Source organism: Phyllopteryx taeniolatus, chromosome 5, assembly GCF_024500385.1.
Source record: "Phyllopteryx taeniolatus isolate TA_2022b chromosome 5, UOR_Ptae_1.2, whole genome shotgun sequence".
NCBI classification, from domain to species: Eukaryota; Metazoa; Chordata; class Actinopteri; order Syngnathiformes; family Syngnathidae; genus Phyllopteryx; species Phyllopteryx taeniolatus.
This window is the reverse complement of record NC_084506.1, coordinates 8,381,622-8,405,015: the sequence shown is the minus strand read 5'-3', so window position 1 is coordinate 8,405,015 and position 23,394 is coordinate 8,381,622. Positions and strand designations below refer to the sequence as shown.

The 23,394-nt window shown below is 45.1% G+C and overlaps 1 protein-coding gene across 1 annotated transcript; it reads left to right on the top strand.

Annotated features, from left to right (window-relative positions):
• The first annotated feature begins 6 nt into the window (after positions 1 to 6).
• Positions 7 to 22,480, top strand: tshz3a (teashirt zinc finger homeobox 3a). The gene is made up of 2 exons (XM_061773658.1): positions 7 to 261; positions 18,303 to 22,480. Exons 1-2 carry the CDS (start codon positions 222 to 224, stop codon positions 21,605 to 21,607), a joined length of 3,345 nt encoding a protein of 1,114 aa, XP_061629642.1. The 5' UTR covers positions 7 to 221; the 3' UTR covers positions 21,608 to 22,480.
• Positions 22,481 to 23,394: the final 914 nt, after the last annotated feature.

The following is a 23,394-nucleotide window of genomic DNA, read 5'->3' as shown; positions in this document are numbered from 1 at the left end:
GACGCAAGGCTGAGCGTGTCGCGTGTCCGAGCGTGTGCACAGCCGAAAACACGCCACTGATGACTTTCCGCTCTCCGGCGGACTCCTCGATGTTGTGCCGAGGCGCGAAGCTTTCTCTCTGAGCGGAAGGTGGATCTTTCCGAACACGGCGAGTGGCTTTGTCGCGTGTGGAGGGGAAAAAAGGAGGAGTTTGGCGGAAATCCCCGCAAATACACTCACAAATGCCACGGAGGAAACAAGAGGCGCCCAAGCGCGCGCCAGGTACGTATCACGCATGTGTCAAAATAGCTTGGAAGCGCCTCACGTTGGCTTTTTTTTTTTTTCCATGACATTTTACAGTCCGCTGACAAAGACTTATTGAGCGTCTTTACCATTCGTGTGTGTAATAATAGCGTTATAGACATAACTTCTTTACACAAGCTAAAAAACAAAGTCGTATCTGTGCCCTTCTTTCTCTCTCTCTCTCTCCCTCCCTCCCTCCTTCTCTCTCTCTCTCTCTCTCTCTCTTTCTCTTTCTCTTTCTCTCTCTCTCTCTGGGTAAGATAAACAATTTTGGAGCAGACAATGGGGCTTTCGTGGGCTGGAAGGAGCCATAATCGACAGTTGCCATGTCCGATTTGACGGTTGATTGATTGGCTGTCACGCGGCTTTGATGTGCTCCCTCCCGATTTGGATCAGAAAATCACTTCCCACCATGTGCTGCAGGCCTCTGACGTCACGTTTAAACCACTTTCAAAGGATCTGCGTACTTTATTTATTTATTTATTTATTTATTTTTAGCCTCCCCACTAGTACACTCACTGATGGTAAAGTGACTCACAAAAAAAAAAATACAAATAAAAAGTGAGGGGATTTCACACCGAGGCAAGGTCCACATGTTCTTGATTTCCCTTTTATTTAGGGCCTTATTTACTCACCACAACCCAAAATGTACTTACACATCAGTAACGCATTTACAGGCTGTCAAGTGCATGCTAAAACAACAGGTGGCGCTATAGCCCCTGACTCCCATTTTAACCAATCAAATACCTAAAGAAAGTCACAACAACATTTGATTGGTATTTGATTCAAGTACTGTGATCAAGTATGAGGAAAACCTTTATTTGAAAGTTATTTTTAACAATCTGCATTCTTTGTGGACAGCAAAGTGGGTTAGCGGTGAGCAATTTCGTCTTGACAGTTCTGAGGTTGAGGGTTTGAATTCGGGATCTGGCCCTCCTGTTTTGAGTTTACATGTTCTCGGTGTACTATGGATTCCTTCCACATTCCAAAAACGCATACTTGGTTCACTGAAATTGTCCTTAGGCGTGGGTGCGAATGGTTGTTTGTCCCACCTCTCTCCATAAATCAACTGGGAGGATTAGTATAAAAGTGGATGGATAGCCGTTATTTTTGTATTTGTTTGAGATGGACGAAATCTGAGCGCTGAGCATAATCACGCTGCCCACAAGAGTTGTGCGGTAGTGTAGGTGCGCATGGATGTAGCTCGTCTTCCCTTAGCTGATTGATCTTATGTTGTTCTTCTTTGGAGCACAAACTAGTCCATTTTGAATCAGTGGCACCTTTGCTGGTTGCAGCCAAGTTGTACTCTTCACTTTTTTGGCGCAATTCAATCCAAGACGTGTTTAACGGACAATCAAGAGCATTTTTGTTCCGCAGATTATTTTGCCCATCCCTAACACGGAGACAGCGGTGACCACAGTGACATTGTATCCGTCCGACCCCCGCGTACTCGTGGTTCGGCACCCGTCACCTATTTGCATATTTTTTTCAATTTGTCTTTTTTTTTTTCTTTGTCCCTTTTTGTCTCTTTTTTTTTAGGGGGGGGGGGGGGGGGGACAACCCCAAAACGCTATATCCCCTGCTTATTCAACAAATTTGTGGGGTTAAAAAAAATAATAATCGGAATGCAATTCTAATGGGCGTCACTTATCCGCCGATTCTCGCTATTTGCGGCTGGGCCTGTTCCCTCTCCCCTGGCCATACCGGGGGTCCACTGTACTTTGAAAAGTCTTCAGCCTGAACAAAGTGTTCCTAAAAGTCATTAGCATGTACCCAACTGGCCAAAACATGTGCTTTTTTAAAAGTACACGTGTGCATGAACCTGGCCTGAAACGTCACAGACACGCACACACATTGAAAACACCACACTCCGGTTCACTTTGAACACACACACTCACACAGTGGGCAGGGGAGGTGGGAGGAGTGGGTAAGGGGGTCGTAAAAAGGAGCTGTGTGCTATGTAATGGAGGGGAGGAATGGGTTTGCTCTGTCAGACCGGGCCGCCACAACGGCTTTGTTTCATGTTTGATTTAATTGTCTCCACCCTGACAGGCACATTCATCAATGGTTTTAATGGTCAATCAGAGACAGGCTGAGTGAGTGTTCCCATTCTGTTTAGCCATAAGCTGGCCCAGGCTTTTATTTCATCAAAATGCCCCAGCCTAATGTACATGCTCACCGGCTCAGAGTGGCCGCGGGGAGCACATAAAGAATGACTGAAAGCTTTCTGATTTCAGATCAGTGAGAAGGATGTTTTGTTCCTCCTCCTCCTCTCGCTCTGCTCCTGCCCGCTACACAGCTGTTTGTCTGTCGATGAAAGGGAATAAAAGGGCTGTAATACGGATCGTTTGGTGTTTGTAGAAAACAACTTTTTTCTTGCCGAAACCACGCTTCTTTGTGCATTCATTCATCCATCCATTTACTTCATTTTTTTCACACTCCCCTTGCACCCCTGTCAGTCAGCCTGTGCAGCTGCAAGTTATAAAGTTGTCAACTGTTCAGTGGCACACAAAGGGTGATGATGAATTGATTGCAGCACAGAGCGTGGTGATAGAGAGAGCAAAGAAAAGGATGACAGATGATGGGCCTTGATTAGGGACTTAGGGGGAGAGTCGGCCCACTGCAACCTTGAGACTTGCATGAAAAATCTACCTCCCCCATACACACACGCGCACACACCACGCCACACACGCACGCACGCACAAGCGCACACCCTGCTCTGCTCCCTCATTGTCTCTCAAGCACACACGCAAGCACACTCTCTCTCTCCCTCTCTTGCCTTCTTCTGAGTGAGTCTCTCCACAGTAGAAAACTTGTTTTGCCCGCTTCATTAGCATCCGTCCAATTAGCCGAGAGGCTGATGGAGTCCTGACAGGCCTTGTGATTGGAGATGACAAGCTCGGGGTGCCCGGCCGAATGAGGTTTGCCACCACTTTGATGTAATCAACTTGATATTACACAGAGCCGCTCGCCGTTGGTTGTGCTGTAACTCAATTTTGCGCTGCAGGTGACAAATGGGCCAGCGTACCTGCATCACGTCTGAGTGTTCTTAACAACCGGGGGCAGGTGGCTTTGTAACCTAGCTGAGCAAACGTGAATGTACGAGTAAGACCCCTCCTTCTCTGTTGCCGACGATGCCTGTGGGCCGCAACAGTTGCAATAGTTTGCCAACTTAACAAAAAGTCAGCAATGGCTGTACAACATTTAGAGAAAGTACACGCATACCCCAATGAGATGGTTAACATGTGCATTACAGTATGTCTGCAGAATGCCCCGAAGTCTTAACAGTATCCTAAATATTTTGCGCTCGGAAGCCACCATTAAGAAAAAAATGTTTTTTTCTATGAACCCGTGTGATTGTTTTTGTGTGACAGAAAGAGGGGGCATGTTTGGAACATGCGCCATGGTAACAGTCTCCTGTTTCTGCAGGGTCAGATTTATAAGTGCCAGACTGGCAGCCATCACTCATGAGCGCGTGCATATGTGCAAATCAGGGGGCATCCACTTTCTGATTTGTTGGCTTGGATCATGCTGTGTGTGCTACGGGGAGACAAGCGCTGAGGTATTTGTTACCGCGGCCCACTTGCTTGGATTACTTTGTGTCTTCTCGCCATTTGCCAAGTTAGGAACACAAATACAAGCACTTGGATCACACATTGCGCACACATGTTGTGTCCACGTTGTAAAGTGAAATGAGGTAAAGTTTGCATTTCTCTCCGACCACCTGGTGTTTTATCTGTGAGAAGCGTGGTCTTACAGAAGCAGCAGGGGTCAACCGACTGACTTTTCAACAACAACCCACCTCCTTTTATTCACAGGTGGAAGTGAATGTTCGGGCCTTGCAGGCATTGTTGCTAATGAAAGTCTTTTGGCTGGATTCCGTTGAAGTTGAGTCACGTCTGTGATCTATGTGTCTGATAAGTGCATACCTAATGAGGCTGTGAGCACCAGTGGAAGGAGGAAGGCTGACAGAGTGTTTCCCACTGGTATTGACAGATGCCTTTTTGTTTTTGCCATGGGCTTTGAATCCATAAATCCTGCCCGGGTAATGATAACATTGCCACCCCTGCCAGGAAGTGAGTGCAAAAGATGAGACGAGGCAAAGTGGGGGAGGACAAGGAGGAGCTGTTGGTGCAGGGGTTGATGAGAAGGAGAAGAAAAGAGGGGTGGTAAAGTGGCCGTCCTCTGCTTTTTAACACATATTTGACAGATGTCAGGCCATTGGGTTGGGCTCTGGGATAAGAAAGAAGTGCAGGGTCACAAATAGAAAACTGTTAGCCAGCCGCTCTTTCAGTGCTTTCAGACGAGGTTTTCAGCAAGGGACTGCTGTCTGGGCACTGAGTCGCTGAGCTTTGTAAAAATAGTCCCGCTGCTCTTGTGATAGATGCAGCTGCACTGCAGTGACAATTGGGACGCGCTGTAGCACTCCAAGCTCCACCACCCCATCCACTCTCAGTCCTCGCAGAGGTAGAGAGCCTGGCGGGATGTGTGCTCGTTTTGGGGAAACTGAGCTGCGCTGTTCTTTGGGGGGCCTGAAACCCAATCCGGGAGGAGAATAGCCCCGCCATGGCAGAGAGCCGATTTCCTTTTCAACAAAGTCATTTATCACTGACCCGCCCTTCGCTTCTGACATGATGACGTTTGTCATTTATCAAACTGGCTTTAGCAGACACACATGAGAGGGAGGTAGATGTGTGTGTGTGTGTGGGGGGGGGGGGGGGGGGGGGTGATGGGTAGGCCGAGAGAGTGAAAAAAAGGGAGAGACAAAAGGAAGATGGAAAAATAGGGAAAGAGGTGAACAGTCATGAGAGAAGCGACGTGCGAGGAAAGGATACTTTTTTTATGTTCCCGTGTGAGTGATTTTTCTGGGAAGCGTTTCTGAAAGCTTCAAGAAGTGGGACTAAGGAGGAGGAGACGATTGAGTTACCCGAAGTTAATGTTTTGATGAGTGACAGAATGTTCCTCAATGACTCAAGACATCTTTATGTAGGGGACAAATAATATACTTGCATACAGTTCCAACAAGTGTGTGATTTTTTTTTTTTTTTGCCCGATGATAGCTGGGATAGGCTCCAGCACGCCGCCGACACCCTTGTGAGGAGAAGCGGCTCAAAAAATGGATGGATGGATGGATGGATGTATACTTGTATAATATATACAGTATATACAAGCTGAACTTCGTGAGACATTGTAGGCTTTGTGTGTGTGCGTGGGTGTGTGTCTGCGACCATATGGCGCCAGTGTTTAATGTGGTATGTGTGTGTGCTTGCTGTTCCCTGATGAGCAGGGCTGACAGGTATCACTCACTCAGCAGCGTGGCCTTTAAATGAACCCGAGCTGCTCTGCTCTCCCGTGGCCCTAACAGGCTCTCTGAAAGATGGATGCTTCTTTAAAAATCAGATTAATGATGGATACCAGGCTTATAGTGCCATTTATCATGAAGAATATTATTTAGGCCGGTCGTGTATGGCTGTAACTGGAGAGCCAGGACGAGGAGAAGCAGGGTGGAAAGCCTTAGACAGACACTCACTGTGTGATGGATGGCTGAGCTCTCGCTCTGAGTGTTACTAGACACCAGTGCTGCAGCAGTAGACCATAATCAGATAGCCCAGGGATGTTTATAACGAAACTACACTTCCAGGATTGGACAGTTGCTATATGAAAGGTGTAATCTCAGAAAACACAAATCAGGCCCTGGAGGAATTTTTCGGAAATGGGTGAGAGTTTGTGACCAGTCACATCTGGGCATCAAGTTCCATGTGTTTTAATTTAGGTTGCCTGTAAGTAAAATACACCATTCTATCGCTACAGTGCTGTTGATACAGTTAGAGGCAATACCATGGAATAGCGATAGAAATATGCATTTACGTTTATCTGTACAGTCTTCAGTAGGTATGAATTGAATGCTGTGAATGACCGATTGAAATCTTTCCCAAATTGGGAGACAGAGCGGTCATCTCTCATGTTGAAGGTTGTGCGTCCAGCCTCAACTCCCCTATGGCCCTGTTGAGGTATTCTTTAGCAACATACTGAATTCCCAGTTGATCAAAATCCTTCTCTGTCATCAGTGTGTGACTGAGCTGTGAACTTTCCTTCCATGGCAACATCACCATCATTAATCATTGTGTGAATGAAGTGGCATTGTAAAAGAGTACCTTGAAAGTAGAAGAAAAAAAAAAAAATCTTATGAAAGTGAAACCCGTTTAAACTGTCCAACCACCACACCACCAAAGGCACAAACCACTCTTGGTTTACTGCAAAGAATGTTTTGTGAATGGAAAAATCCATGTTTGGCACAAAAGCCTGTTTTGTGTCTTTCACCTTCTCCTATGCCACAAGATTTATGGTGGCCATCCATCTTCAGTCTGCATCCATCACCTCCTCGTTGCTAGGCAATCATGGCAGCAGCTGTGTGATGGGAAAAGGGTTATGTTGTCCCTGTCTCTACACCCCTTCCTTTTCCAGACATTCATCTTTAGACCCATTTTTTCATTAATGGATAATGACTGAATATTGAGTTCTGTTCTCCACCCGTCTTCCTCCAAACCCTCGGACCTTGAGTCCCGAATGAAAGGCACACTTTACTTTCATCGGAAAAGAGGACCTCGGACCGCTGGGCGACAGCCCGGTCCTTCTTCTCCTTGGCCCAGTTGAGACGCTTCCTGCATTGGCTCAGAAGCGGCTCGACCCGAGGAACCCGACAGTTGTAGCCGATCTCCCGGATGCATCTGAATGTGGTGGTTTTGAAGCTGTGACTCCCGCCTCATTCCACTCTTTCTGGATCTGTGCTAGAATCTTGAATCTTCTCTGTTTGATAATCCGCTGAAGTCCACAGTCGTCTCTCTTGCTGTTGCATCTTCTCCTGCCACATTTTGTCCTTCCATTGATATGCTTGGACACAGCACTCTGTGAACAGCCAGCCGCCTTAGCTATGAACTTTTGTGGCTTCCCCATCCTATGGAGGGTATCAATGATGGTCTTCTGGCCAGTTGTCAAGTCTGCATTCTTCCCCATATTGAACCCAACTGAGACAATTGAACCAAACCGAAGCAATTTAATGACACCTGGGCAGCTGCTTTGAGTTTAGTAGATGATTAGTGTGTGACACTCACTTTAAAACATTTATGGCCTACCTCCAAAATTTGGGCTGATTTCTTGACAGTATTGTCAATTTTTTTTAATCCCTTATTTTGTGGGTTTTATGAGCTGGAATCCCAAATGATGTCAAAATAAACAAATAAATACTTGAAATTGTTTAAATTGTGGGCCCTGAATCTATAATCTATGAAAGTTTTAACTTTTTGAATGGAATTATGGAATTTAACAAAGTTTTCCATGATATGAATTTTTTTTGGAAAAGGTCTGTGTGTGTGTGTGTATATATATATATATATATATATATATATATATATATATATATATATATATATATATATATATATATGGATGGATGTTTATTGCAGTCTCCACTGCCGATAAATAAAATGGACAAGATATTTTTTATTTTTCCAGACTCTAAATATTGTCGTTGTTGTGGTGAGCCGGCGTGCTGATCACGCAGTGAGCTGACAGAGTTGGACGGCCGTGTCATGAGCAGCGAGTGGGCTCATGGAGCGCCGGCGGACCGGTACACTCTTGCCGGTGTTGCCTCTGTCTAATACTCCACAGCCTTGCGCCATGTGCGGCACATAGATTCACACTACAGGGTCACTTAAGAGAAAGTTAACTGTTTGTTGTGTTTGCTAGCCCACAATCTAATGAGCTAACGAGCTAGCCTGCGAGCTAGAGAATGAAGTCGCATATGAGCTCCGTCGGGTGCTGCCATATTTACTGCATGCGTAAACGATGACATCACCACGCATTTAAGTCGAGACAAAGCGCGCGCAGACAGAGCTTTTCCCCGCTCTATTCCTTATGGCGAAAATTTACCTCTGATCGGAAAAGGAATATTGCACCCCTGTGAAAGCAAATGAAATTCCATTCGTAATTGGCCTATTTTGATTGATGCGTTTAGAACCGAGTTTTCATTCGGTGTGGGCTTCTGAACCAATTATAATCAGAAGATAAAGCATCCATATAAAGCAGGCTAGTCTTGCAGCTCTTTATTCTTTATTTCAGACCCAGGGGGATCCATATCACAGAGTAAAGAAAAACAATTTAATAGAGACACAAGAAAATCAATTGTAATGATAACAATAATAATAATAACAACAACAACAATACTGATTTAAAAGCAAAAACTAAAATAAAATAAATAATAAAAAATAATAAGGGCAGGCCTTATTTTTCATGATTTCAGAGGCATTAAAAAAACAACGGTATCGTTTATCATGATCGTTTTGGGGAAAATATATCGTCTTAAAAAAATTGTTATCGTGACAGGCTTACTTACGAGCATGTGTGTCTATCCTTGCACTCTTAAATTTCTCCTCTCAACTTTTTGTGTGCACTGCGTCTTCTTAGGACTGAACGTTTTTCCATCAATATTGCGATTGCAATTTAAAAGGCGATTATTTATTTATTTATTTATTTTCTACAATGCAAACAAATCTATGGCTTTATCACTCCAACTGTTCGTGATACCTAGTGGACTGCACTTCTTAAGCATTAAACTTATCCAGACAGTAGAATAAACACATACGTGCATACATAAAACCTACTAATCTACAGTCAGTAATATCACACACACACTTAAGTCATATGAAGCTTTAACTCAAACATGTCGCTCAGCGATACCTCTTGAGTGGTATTTGGCCCACTTGACCCACTGGTGGTCATTTTTTTTCAGCCATGCGGTTGTCATCTATGGCATTGTGATACTTTTATAGTTTGTGGTGTGGCCCTTATGTGTTTGTAGCTTTGATAGTAAGACGTTACTGACGCTGTGCCGCATCGTCTTTCCTAAGTCCAAAATAGGCCCAAACAACCAAAGTACTACTCCTCTTTGATCAAAAAGTCGCCTCTGTGTCCTCTCTGTGAACATATTGTCGTGTGAACTTTAATTTTGTTGCCTTTGTTTTGTTGGAGTACTGTTTTTTTGTTTTTTTTGTTTTGTTTTTTTCCAGAAGCGTGAAGAGTGTGTGACGATATGAAAGTGCTTTGTGATTGGATGAGTGGTTGGGGGGATGAGATTGGATGAGCGGACAGGGGGCGGGGGATGTGCAAGTGTGTGTGTGTGTGTGTGTGTGTGTGTGTGTGAGGGAGAGAGAGACGAAAGAGAGATGAGAGACACGAGAAACTTGTTCTTTTGGCACGGTTACAGTTGTTTGTTTTTGTTGTTGTTTTTGTTTTCAATTGCAACCGTTGCAATTTGAAAATAGCTTTCTATTACATCGCGATGTCGGTTTGCATTCGATTAATCGCTAGTAACGGTACAGTTTGCCACATTTAGTCCGCTTCAAACAAACTAGAGTTCTTTTCCCCCTTGACCCGGAACTTTTGTACAGGTGTGAATACACACAAGCGAATCCTGGTGCGCACCAAACAGCTGCTTCAAGACGGACGTTTTGTCTTGTATTTGTGGTGTGAATACGAACCGGCCTCGAGCCGACCCAACAAGTCAATAGCTTATAATAATAGTGAATGTTGTACGTCACGCCTGATCCACCATCTTCAATATGAAAGACAACCCTCCAGCAGCGCACCTTGACATCGGCCAATAGGATTGAATCTTGCAACGGCGCAGCACTTTGCTTCCCTTGCTCGCCGTTGTCGACATTTATACACGCGCACAAACTCATGTTTACTGAAGCTTCAGAGTATGAGTAGTAAAATAAATAAATAACAAAAAAACAACAACACGCCTGCATGTTTATGTACAAACGGTGGTGCTAGTACTGGCTGGCTCCAAAAGGTTATGTTGTTTGCTTCTGAGCCATGTTAAAAGTATATTAACTGTTAATTAATCATAACTGTTGTAGCAGAAAGTCGCAAAACCTTCGCTGAATGAGCTGCTCTTTGTTATGTCAGTTAGGCTGCCTCTATTATATTAACTGGAGTCTTGACAGAGGAACGACAGATGCTGCATGTCAGGTTCGTCCGTCTTTTATTTTTACAACTTTAATAAAAGCGCAAATTTGTAGAAAAGAAACGCAGCACGCATTTCCGGGTCTTGTGTTTTGTCGTAATGTCTGCCCAATGGGAGGAACGATCGTTACATGCATGCCTTTGGTTACAAATTAGAATTCACTCGCAACTTTGTTAACAAATTAGAATTCACTTGCAAAATGTACAATGTGAATACGAACCGCACCAAACGGAATAAAATAAAGGGAGCAAACAAGCAGACCAAAGGACTTATCTGGTTCTTACAGTTCGTGCCCATCTTTTTTCTTGTTGGGCTTGAATTTGAAATGTTTTAATATTAATTATATTTGCATAAGGTAATGATATTTCTCCACTCATTATGTTAAGCGTATTATAAACTAAACAATGTGTGTGCACGCATGTGTGGGTGCGCTCGTCCGTGTGGTGGACAGTAAATGGAGTGCGCCTGTATCCTGACAATTTTAGTACATTTTTGGAGTAGTTCTTGTCACCTGCGGGACTGACGTGTTCATATTATGCAACAATAATCTGATGGCTAATTGTTACAGTTGCACTTTGCATTTGGTTGTAAAGCGGTTTCGTTGCGTTTCCGTTTCAGGTTTGTGACTTTGGGCAAAAGGCAGAATACATCCTGGACTGGTGGGCAGTCAGTCAAAGGGCAGATACAGAGACAACCATTCACTCTTTTCCCACCGTCGCAGAGTGGGAGCTGAACCCACGCTGCCTTTCCCAAAGTCAGGCATTATATACCACGACACCGTCAGTGACAAATCAAACAGCTGTGACGGTTCATTTTCAGCAGTTATTTCAAATGCCTTGTTAGCAGAAGCAATATATGTTTTGCGGCATAGCCTGTCAGAGAAACATTTCGTTTTTTGTCTTCGACGTCTTAGGTCCAGCCAGAACCAAATTATCATCCGAAGTTTACCCCAATCCAATCTCTCTCTCTCTCACACACACACACGCACACACACGGAGTCCACCTATCTCCCCCCCACCCCCATGTGTGGTACATTGACAAGGTTCAGCCCTAAGCTTTGCTTGAGGCCAGAATAATCTCTCTGTTTTTCCCATCTCCCGTATCACACATCCTGCACTACAATCAGCGGACACAATGTATTCACAATGCCATCAGGGGGTAGAGAACACACGTGCACACAAATAACAAATGACAAAAGACTGCATGATCGTTTGTCTTTGCAAGAGTGAAGTCTTGAAAGTCAATTCCAATGTGGAGCATGAAAATGTGTGACCTCAGTAAAGCTAAAGGTTCGAGGTGAGCTGACCTATATTTCAGTTTTGGAAGATAAATTACAAAATCAACTTTCAAAAATGGTCGATTAATGTTGAATTCCAACAACTTGAAGGTACCACATAGTATACAGTAAATTTATGATCATGCTCATGCATTTTTAAAAAGTTTGAGGCTGCAGGGAAATTTGATATAAGAGGTTGATGTTTGTGGCTTGCGGTTTGTTTGATTGTAACGGAGGTTACTTCCTGTTCTGTTGCATTTAGGGGCATTTTTCTGAGCTCATCGTTGATGTTGCTTTAAGGGTGCAGGATTAGAATACTGTACTAATGTTAGGAAACACTTCATGTTGTGCGAGTGTTGAACTTTTCTGCGGTCAGAGCCCTGCCTTCAAATCATCAAACATCATCTTGGCAACGCTCTGGAACTTCCTTTTCACTTAAACTTGAAGTTCCAAAAGTTATTCATGATGCTTTTATCACTGTAGAAAAAAACTGCCCAAGATGAAAATGTGCTTAAATCTAACAGAGTAGTCGCTAATAATGCTTTACCCTCACCCCCCCCCCCCCCCCCACCCCCCAACCCCCAACCCCCTGTGGTGTTCAATTCTTTAAACTCTGTACCATTTTCAAGCAGTTTCAGTCATCTTTACCGTACGTAGGGACCACCCATGTAGATAGCTTCCTCTCCCCTCTGCCAGCTGCTATTTCTACAAAGTGCAGTTCCCTGTGTGATTGTTGTAATTAAACTCAGAAACAAGACTAAACATTTGTAAATTTTATTTCAAATGATTTAAAGGCGGGTGGCCGACTGGTTAGCACATCTGCCTCACAGTTCTGGGGAACGGGGTCCAAATCCCGGCCCCGCCTGTGTGGAGTTTGCATGTTCTCCCCGTGCCTGGGCGGGTTTTCTCCTGGCACTCCGGTTTCCTCCCACATCCCAAAAACATGCATGCTAGGTTGATTGAGGACTCTGAATTTCCCCTAGGTGTGAATGTGAGTGCGAATGGTTGTTTGTTTCTATGTGCCCTGCCTTTGCTGGCGACCAGTTCAAAGTGTACCCCGCCTCCCGCCCGAAGATAGCTGGGAGGGGCTCCAGCAGCCTGCAACCCTAGTGAGGATAAGCGGAAAAGAAAAGAAAAGAAAAGAAAATGGATGGATGATTTGAAGCAATTAATAAAACAATAGATAACATCAGCAAATTTTGCTGTACAAGAGCCGCTGCTTAAATATTTATATTTATATTTAATGTTGCAATGTGGTCTTACCGTTTTGATTTCAAGAGACTGTGCACTTTGAGCCAGACCCAGGTAGGATTTTTAATGATGCATCCTGTTTACTACGTTGCTCTTGGGTGGTATCTGGCCCCCAGATGGTTTTCCCAGCTGTGAAGGCCCCAGCAGTAACAAGCACTTGGATCATCGAGGGACTGATTTTAGAAAAGCACTAGGATTTAACGACGGCAATGTAATGAGTTCTAAGAGAAGACGATCCTTATTTGGGAGTTCTCTGTATACTCAATCATAACACTCACATATATTCCTTATTTTGCATTTTCATCGTAACTCTCAACACTAAAAATATTTCACTAAAAAGACTGCTGTGTTATCAGCAATGCTTGATGGGCCCACTAACCCATAGGATGGAATCAGAGACATTGAGAGCATCAGCACCTCCCTGCTGAAGCACCCCATCCCTGTTGTTCCTGATTGTCAGAGCAACACTGCAGTGTTTCTATCAGATCATCTCTCCCTCCTGGTCAGCGGCCCTCATGTTTACGTAAATGATACTCCACAGGAATGCTTCCTGCGTGCCAAGATGAGACTGTCTTTCCTCATCGCTCGCATTCATGTGCGTGTGCAATTGTGTTTGGGCAGGAAGGGTGCTGTCCTAACTGACTGACTAACTTTATTTTGACAGACACGAGGTGGAATTGAGGCCATGTATGAGAAGGTGAAATGTACTTTTCTGTGTGCATCTTCGACGCCACAACACAACAATGAGGTCCAGCTGCATTCCTAAATGTAACTAGTGAATGAAAAACTCCGCCCTTGCAAATATTAATCCTGTTTTTATTGACAGAGTCAGAGAGAGTTTATTTTTAACAAACGTTAATATGGTCGTGATAGTTTGCTAGAACTGCACTCATATTGTTTCTAGTCTTTTAGTTACCTTAGCTACCTGACAGGAACACAAGCTTTCAGTATTATTTGTGCATTTTTACACCTCTGCTTTAACACACAATATTAAACTCAGCTCTTGTGTCTCACATAAGATGTGTACTCAGTGTGTGCCTCTGGATTGGCGGACTGGGGTGGTGGTCCCCCTTTTTAAGATGGTGGACTGGAGGGTGTGTTCCAACTACAGGCGGATCACACTCCTCAGCCTCCCTGGTAAGGTCTGTTCAGGGGTGCTGGAGAGGAGGATCCGTCGGGAAGTCAAATCTCAGATTCAGGAGGAGCAGTGTGGTTTTCGTCCTGGCTGTGGAACAGTGGACCACCCTCGGCAGGGTCCACGAGGGTGCATGGGAGTTCGCCCAACCAGTCTACATGTGTTTTGTGGAAGGCTGTGGGTCGTGACCGAAAGAACGAGATCGCGGATACAAGCGGCCGAAATGAGTTTAAGTCATATCTGTGGATTATTTTTAGAGATAAGGTGAGAAGCTCGGCCTCCATGGTGAGCTGGATGAAGTGGCTGGGGAGAGGGAAGTCTGGGCGTCCCTGCTAAACCTCCTGCCCCCGCGACTCGACCTCGAATAAGCGGTAGAAAATGGATGGATGGATTTTTTAAAGTTACATGTTATTCATGGAGGCACGTAGGCCGACTGGTTAGCACATCTGCCTCACAGTTCTGAGGACCCGGGTTCAAATCCTGGCCTCGCCTGTGTCGAGTTTGCATGTTCTCGCGGTGCCTGTATGGGTACTCTGGTTTGCTCCCACATGCCCAAAACATGCGTGGTAGGTTGATTGAAGACTCTAAATTGCCTGTAGGTGTGAATGTTTTTTGTTTTTTTTATATGTGGCTGGCGACCAGTTCAGGGTGTACCCTGCCTCTCACCCGAAGATAGCTGGGATAGGCTCCAGCACGCCTGCGACTCTAGTGAGGATGAGCGGTACGGAAAATGGATGGATGGATGGATGGATGTTATTCATTAACAACAACAACAGACAGTGCCTGTTGTCTATGTCTGCTGCACCAGTGATGCTCAAATGTTTTAGGGCCACAGACCAGTTTCAAGTTGCGCAATATTTTGACCACCGGCATAGAAACAAATATAAACAAATGACTAAGAATACAACTCAACATTGTGCTTCTAATTAGTTAGGAGCACTGCGCTTGTTTGTCTACAAAGAGCCAGTCACATTTTGGGGTAATAGGAGTACTTTATATTCAGTCTACTCTGTAATTTTGTGTTGGTCGGCACCGTTGCAGAAAATTTGGCTTCAAAAGGATCGGATGTTACAAATAGAAGTAAAGCGTTCAGTGTTTTTTGTTTTTCTTTTGCAGTCTTGCAGCTTCATTTTCCTTATTTGCAAGCCCATTGCCACAAGCTTGATGCGTGAGAATCAAGTGTAGTGAAAAAAAAAGATTTTAAGTGGAACCGCTGATATTGTCTCTGAAATGCAGCTTCCTTTTTTAGGACGTTATAGCCTCGTCTTCCTTTGTCTCATCATTTGGCCTTTTCCACCTTCCGAAGAAGCTCTCCAAAGATGTTTTTTTTTTTTACTCGTTTGCTTTCATGTGGGCTTACTTTTTTTTTTTTTTTTTCCTACCGTGTACTGTGTACCGTGTGTCACGTGACCAAAACCAACAGTTTAACATGAGGTACTGGCGAATGCACCTGATTTATAAACTAAAACTTCTTTCAGACTCTGATGATCAATAAATATTTTTTTTGTTCAGTAACGCTGTGTGGCCCGATAGCAAATCTCCCACAGACAGGTACCGGTCCACGGCTTGGTGGTTGGGGACCCCTGTGCAGCCCGATATTAGGAACTCACATATCGGTCCTAGACCATATGCTTACATATCAAGGAGCTATTTTAATAATCTTTGTTGCTTGTTTTTTTTTTTATACTAAGGGAGCCTCTATACTCCCATCACCTTTTATTAGCTTGATAAATCACCTCTGTTGTCAGTCAAGCCAGGGAGAATAATTGGATGTGGTTGTCGCCCTACGTGATGGATTATCAGTCATTGGGGATTAAATTAACAGATAGCGCTCCGACATAATGGTTTTTGTTTTGCATTTTAAATTGCCTAGGAGCACAGCTACACGCTGTAGGTTTTTATAGCTCGTCCTTTTGGACTTCACTCCCCCACTCTGCAATTTAGGCCTAATGACAAATGAACATTAAAAGGGCGGCAGTCCTAGAAGTATTGAATTTATTCTACAAACTTTGAGCACATAGAGACCCTTGGGAACACTTGCAAATGTGGCACCATTACATTAAATAGGTTATAGCATTAGATGCATGAACCTGTCAGACAATGCACAGAGATATGTAGCATAATTTTTTATTGGGGAAGAGACAAGTGACCTGACAACTTGGTCAAGTGGTGTAGCAGCCTCGCCTGATACAAGCTGACATCTGTGACTAGTTAGCGAGGATACAAAAACATTACAGTGACTACCTCATCCTGACTGGATTTCCTCTTTCAAATGAGAATCTGACAGCAATCCCTTCCAGAGGAGAAGCGGATGAGAACCTAAAGTAAAAAGAAAGGGTGTGGGCAGTCGCTTGCCTGGTAGCAATGTTCCCTTGCGTGTTTGCCCGAGCGTGAGCAATTTAACTCCTCGCCCCTTTCTCCATCCTCCCAGAGCCCTCCCTCCCTTCCACTTCCACATTATCATAATTGTGTCCAGAACATGAGGGGCCAGGGAAGTGATCATGTCATTTTATTTACACCCTGCTTGGCCCTTTTTGCAAACGACATGCCACCGACTGCCAAAGGAATGGGGCCCGATGACATCTTTTGATCAGGGCTGTCGAGGCCTATCAGCCTAGAATGGCAGGTAATGGATACCCGGTGACAAACCAAATCTCTGGGAGGACAGAGAGTGGGCCGCACCTGCCAGGTCTCCATTAGGCTGCCCAGCACTGTGGAGCTGCCTACTGACTCTGCCCCCGGGGCCTAAATCAGACCAGCGCCAGCCACATGGATGTCTGGAGATTGGCTGTTAGCACTGGAAATGAGAGTTATTTCTGCTATGACATTTTTGTTTAGAGTGGATATGTGTTTGTGTGTGTGCGTGTGCGTGGGCAGTATTTAGTCACGGTGTTTGTGTGTTCAAATGCAGAATTTAGACTTCCTGAGTGAACAAAGTTATTCCAACTTAAAAGTCCCAGCTTCTTTTTAGGCTATGAGTTTCGTAAGGGCGGCACGGTGGCCGACTGGTTAGAGCGTCAGCCTCACAGTTCTGAGGACCCGGGTTCAATCCCCGGCCCCGCCTGTGTGGAGTTTGCATGTTCTCCCCGTGCCTGCGTGGGTTTTCTCCGGGCACTCCGGTTTCCTCCCACATCCCAAAAACATGCCTGAATTGGAGACTCTAAATTGCCCGTAGGCATGACTGTGAGTGCAAATGGTTGTTTGTTCCTATGTGCCCTGCGATTGGCTGGCAACCAGTTCAGGGTGTACCCCGCCTCCTGCCCGATGACAGCTGGGATAGGCTCCAGCACGCCCGCGACCCTAGTGAGGAGAAGCGGCTCAGAAAATGGATGGATGGATGGAGTTTCGTAAGACTTGGTCGACATTTACAACTTTTCAACTTTAAATGTTTAGCCTAAATAGTTGAATTAGGTACACAAAAATGTGCAGGCACACTGTTGCAGACTGAGTTAGTCACGAATGAGCTTGCATTTAGTGGAGCGTAGTTTCCCAGTTTATAATACAGTATACACAATCAAAGTCAAACACAAGTTGCTTGCATACAGCACTGCTGTTATGATGTCCTTCTTCTATTTCAATGCCTTCAACTTCCTTGATACCTTGATTTCTTTTACACATGTAAAATACTGTGTTGCAATTCCATGGCAGTTAAAACAAAGACTTGGAGCATGAAACCAACTGCAGATTTTACAGAGCTATTGAACTCTTCAGCCCACTGTAGGATGCATATCTGACTTGTGCAACTTGCATCAACCAAAGTCAAGCATTCCTCCTTTGGAACTCGTCATCGTTTGCTGTTACGAGCATCTGTAAGTGTGTGTGATCAGAGAAAAGGGCAGATGAAGAGGCGTCAGACATATTAACTGACAGATGGAGGTTGATCAAACTCATTTATTACCCCAGAGGAGAATGCCACAGTAAGATTGGGCTTCATTAATTTCAGATTTAGTTTTCATTTCAAGCTGTTGCGCCCTGAGATAAATAAAATGGTGCATTATGTTTTTGCCAAGATATTTCATTTTTTTTGTTGTTTTCTTCCAATACAGGGAGTGAAACGAGGGGAGGCATAAGTTCCATGTGGCTGGGGTAGTATATAAATACAGGCTCGCCTAGAGGAAAATAACACCTCAACGGTTGATGAGGTGAAATGGGATGACTGTAATTTCTCAGCTCAGCTTTAAAGGCTCCCACACAGATGGCTCATTTATCCCGGGGAGTCCTCGGGCACACATTGCAGAGAAACTTTTTTCAGTTATTCTAACACAGCGTGTTGACTGCTTGCAATTTTACTCATCTTGTTCTTTCTCTCTTTGTCTCCATTTGCCCCGTAGCCTATTCTCCGGAGGAGCTGACAAAGCGCCCTGCAGAGGATGAGGAGGCGGAAGCAAGCGACCTGCCCTCAGCCCCTCAGGATGACCTTCTCATGAAAGATGAGATTGTGGAGAAAAGAGTCAGGGCTGCCAAGGACCAAGCATGTGACATGGAATCAGTAGAGGCTGCAGAGCTGTCAGGGCAAGACATGGACAGCGAGTCACATGTGAGCGAGATCAGTGATTGCCTCTCAGACTTTGACAGCCCTTCTAGAAAAACGGAAGGAAACTTGGGCACAGCGCCTCTAAATGGTGGCACAAAGACACCTCCCACTGGTATGGACACTTTGGAACATATGAAGGCCATCTACTCCAGCTTCCTGACTAGTCCTCTGTGGGCCCCGCTGAACTTTAATACAAAACCAACACAGGTGCCACCATCTGGTTCGACAGAGAAGCCAACTCGCAGCAACAGCACCAGTAGTAACAGTAGCTGTAGCAGCAGCAGCTATGACTGGCATCAGTCAGCGGTGGCAAAGACGCTTCAACAAAATCCCCACCAGAGTCGTCATACTGCCCATTCTGAGCCTAGCCTCTTTAGCACAGTCCAGCTCCACAGGCAAAATCCAAAGCTGTTTGGCTCCATTTTTACCGGCGCCAGCAAGTTCCGCTGCAAAGGCTGCAGTGCTGCTTACGACACACTGGTAGAGCTCACAGTGCATATGAACGATACGGGCCACTACCGTGATGACAACCAGGATAAGACAGGAAATGGTGCCAAGCGCTGGTCCAAGCCTCGCAAACGGTCTCTTTTGGAAATGGAGGGCAAAGAGGATGCCCAGAAGGTTTTGAAGTGCATGTACTGTGGCCACTCCTTTGAATCTCTGCAGGACCTTAGTGTCCACATGATCAAGACCAAACACTACCAGAAAGTGCCTCTGAAGGAGCCCATGCCCCCCGTGGCCACAAAAATGTTGTCTTCTAAAAAAAGGGGACTTTTGGGGCAAGACCTCACCGCCTCGCCACGTTCTAGAGAAGGAACCCCAAAAGCTAAGCACTTGCATTCAGACTTGAGTGAACCCTCACAAAAACGTTCTTCCAGCCCCTACACAGCTTCTAGTAACCGATATGCTCACCAGAATGGTGGTAGCTACGCCTGCCAGTTTGAATCCAACAAATTGCAGATCCTCAAATGTATGGAGTGTGGGAGTTCACACAATACATTGCAAGAGCTGAGGACCCACATGATGGTGACTGGGCACTTTCTGAGCGTGACGAACTCTGTAGGAAAAAGAGCCAAAACGCTTCCTGAGGCCACCTCCCCTAACCCTGGGAGAGTAACCACACCTACAGAGCCACGAGTTCAGTCCGTCCCACTGGCACCCTCCACTTTCTCTCCTCCGCCTCTTCAAACCTCTTCAACTCCCCCTGCCAGATCTCCTCCTCTCAAACAGATCAAAAGGGAGGAGGTTGAGGAGGAGTGTACAAAGCGAGAGGACCTTGGAAATGAAAAACAAATTGTAATTTCAGTCAGGAAGGAGGAAGATCCAGAGAATGAGGAGAAATATGATATCTCAAAGTATAACTACCTTACTGAAGACGACCTGAAGGAGGGTCCTAAAGTAGGCTTGGATATTCTAAAATCACTGGAAAACACTGTGACATCAGCTATCAATAAGGCCCAGAGTGGGAATCCAAGCTGGGGGGGCTATCCAAGCATTCACGCAGCTTATCAGTTCTCCAGTGCCATCAAGCTGCAACAGGGTAGCGTTGAAAAGCGCTCCCCAATGAAGTTCTTTTTTAACGGCGGTGATGGAGTGTTGTCCTCCCTCGCCAGCAACCAGCCTCTAATTAGCCCACCTCTTACCCAGTCTTCCCCCTTTCCCAGCAACAACTTCCAGGCAATGGAGGATTTAGTGAAAAAAGTGACTGAGAAAGTAGCAAAAGTAGAGCAAAGGGTGAAGCGGTTGTCTCCCAAAAGGGAAAACCATCTCTCCCCCTGCAAAAGTGAGGCTTCTGAATTGCATAAGGGTAGAGAGGCTGACTCACCTAGGGAATTGAGCGCAGTCACCCCAGCCAATAGTGACAGGGGAATCCAAAGCGACCGAATATCCCCGGCAACAGAAACCAAGAGAGAAACAGCAGTCAAATCCCCACATGCCTCCGATTTAACATGCAGCACCGCCATCATCACTGGCCACACTCCTCCTGAACAGCCCTTTGTCAATCCTCTAAGTGCTCTTCAGTCAGTAATGAGCATTCATTTGGGGAAAGCAGCCAAGCCCTCCTTGCCAAACCAAGATCCCCTGAGCCTGCTCTCTAGGTTCAGCCAGAGCATGGCCGAGAGGGCCGCTGTGGCCGCCCCTCCCTCACAGACCAAGAAGCCTGAAACCGTAGCTGATAATAGTTTTTGTCAGTCCAGTGATGACCAGCCTATGGACCTCACAAAAGGGAAAGGTGAGAAAAGGGTATCTGCAGCGTCAGCTCCCTTAACGCCCTCATCCACTGCCTCCTCTGTATCACCTTCCTCTCTTGTCACCCCTGCACAGCTAACAGTGGTTTCTCCCTATACATCCAACAGCCCTTTGCATGAGAACGCCTTGTCTGATATCTCAGACATGCTGAGAAACCTGACACAATCCCAGCCCGCCCCAAAACCAGCGTCTCGGTCACGGGTCACTGATAAAGTTGAGGGCCTAGTTTCAATATGCGATGATGACGATGCAGCCCTGCATGGTCACAAACGCAAAGGTCGACACTCCAGCTGGAACCCCCAGCATCTCCTCCTCTTGCAGGCACAGTTCGCCTCCACCTTGAGACAGACCTCCGAGGGGAAATACATCATCAATGATCTCAGCCCACAGGAGAGAATGCACATATCTCGTTTCACAGGTCTCTCAATGACCACCATCAGCCACTGGCTGGCTAATGTCAAGTACCAGCTAAGAAGAACAGGCAGAACCAAGTTCCTGAAGAACCTGGACTCCGGTCAGCCTGTATTCTTCTGTAGCGACTGTGCCTCACAGATCCGGACCCCAGCAGCATATGTTGGTCACCTAGAAGCTCACCTCGGCTTTAGAATCAGGGACTTGGCTAAGCTCTCGCCAAAACAGACTGTCAGGGACTCCCACACCGAGAAGCTAGCACCCCTGGAGTCATATGTGTCGCCACAAGAAGACTGCAGTGGAAATGGCTCTGTGTACCGCTGCCAGCTCTGTGTCCGTAAATTTGCCACTAAGCATGCCATCAAACTTCACCTTAGCAAGAGTCACGGGAAGTCTCCAGAAGACCACTTGCTGTATGTGTGCGAACTTGAAAAACACTAGTGTGCGCTCATCAGTCGAAAAACTGGATGAAGTTCTGTAGAATTTGTTGAAAACAACAAATACAAATTGTGGTATAATGCACTAAGATGCCGAGAACTACTACTGGTAAAAAAAAAAAAGTGTCAGCACAAAGAATTTAGAGTCTATTCGGTCGCTAAGATTTTCATGTTTCTCTGTATTTAGAAAAAAGACGACAAAACATTTTCAGATCAACTTTGAATGTGCAAAATATTCAGCCAAATTTGTTGGTAATTGTGCCCTCTGTCTCAATTTATGTGCACCTTTTGGTGGGAAAAGACAAAAAGTAAGAACTATGTAAGTCAAAAAATAACTTGATCAACAATATTTATTTTTATACTTTTGTTTTGATTTGCTGGTAAACTGCATGTTCAGATCTTACATTTGTACAGTCCTGTCCTGTTCTGCTCCAAGTTTTAAAATGACACTTCTAATTGGTCTTCTTATAACATAATTGGTCTTCTTATAACAGTTTAAAACAACCAAATGCCCTAAGAAGCTCTTTTAAATAAATCTGCCAAACTGCTAAATTTTTATTTTTAAATGTATTTCTATGTCTATCTTTGGAATTTCTTGCTGATTGTAAAAGATTCACTGTTCTTTATAATTGAGTGAGAGACAAAATGCAAGTCTGTTCATGTAAAAATGTATATATAGTGTATATGCTTACATCTTGCTGTTTAAATTATGCATTTCTTAATTTAAAAGGACTATGACTATCCACTGGTGCAGAGCCTTGAAGAAGAATAAAAGGACAATGTTTTGCACACTAGTTTTATAAATCTTATTTGATAAAGAAAAAAAAACAACTATGTTAATGCCTTGTGCTTCTATTATTAAACTGAATTAATGCTACATAGGTGTGTTTTGTTTCATTTTTTTGATATTGACCAGCTGCCTTTGCATTACTACCAACGTTTGGAAATGATGCAATTCTAGCCATCCATTTTCTATACCGTTTGTCGTCATTAACGTAAGCTGAAGCCATCCGGGCTGACTTTGGGGGAGAGGCGAGGTCACATGCAAATCAAATTTGTTGAAATTGTCAAATCTCTTCATCTCTTTGCCGAGTTTTGCGCACATTTTCCATTGCATTCGTCTTTAAAATTCCGGGTGATTCCTTTGTCACCACGTCGGGCCTGGCTCGGGAGGTATGAGCGATGCCACTGCCTGCAAGGCGTCTGGCAGGTGTTGTGTGCTGCATGTAAACCACCAGATGTTTCTGAAACAAGCCACTGGAGGAGGAGGAGGCAGGCAGGCTGCAGCAGCAGGCGGAGTGGGCTGATTACCACAGGGGCTTGGATGCCATCAGGAGCCCCGGGCACAGACAGCAGATCTGGCACACACCTGTACTCCAAGACTGTCCCTTGGAAAAAATAAAGGGGATGGTGTATATGCGCATTGAGACAAGCTGACAGTGGTGCAGAATGCACTGACAGGTGCTATTCCCTCAAAACACATTTTTGGATCTAACAATATTACTGGCAGGTGTTGACGCTATCAGAATAGTCCCAAATTCAGGCTCAGTGCCATAAACAAAGTTTGCATGTTTCACTACTTTGAAGGCGGCTGGGGACATTGCGTTCTTTTTCTTGTCATGACTGACTGACATGACAGAGCCTGGCCTGGGAAGTTATCTGGTTACTATGGTGACAGCCATTTGCCCAGCCTCTAACCCCGCTGGCTCGCTCAACAGAGGACAGCTCGAGTGCAGCACACCCATTTACTCTCTTAAATCTCATCATCTCGCTTCAGTTCCTCCCACCCGG

Excerpts from the sequence above, each read along its gene's own strand:
- tshz3a (XM_061773658.1), top strand. The coding sequence starts at position 222 with ATGCCACGGAGGAAACAAGAGGCGCCCAAGCGCGCGCCAG. Across the intron at positions 262-18,302 it reads GGCGCCCAAGCGCGCGCCAG|CCTATTCTCCGGAGGAGCTG; the intron begins GTACGTATCACG and ends TTTGCCCCGTAG.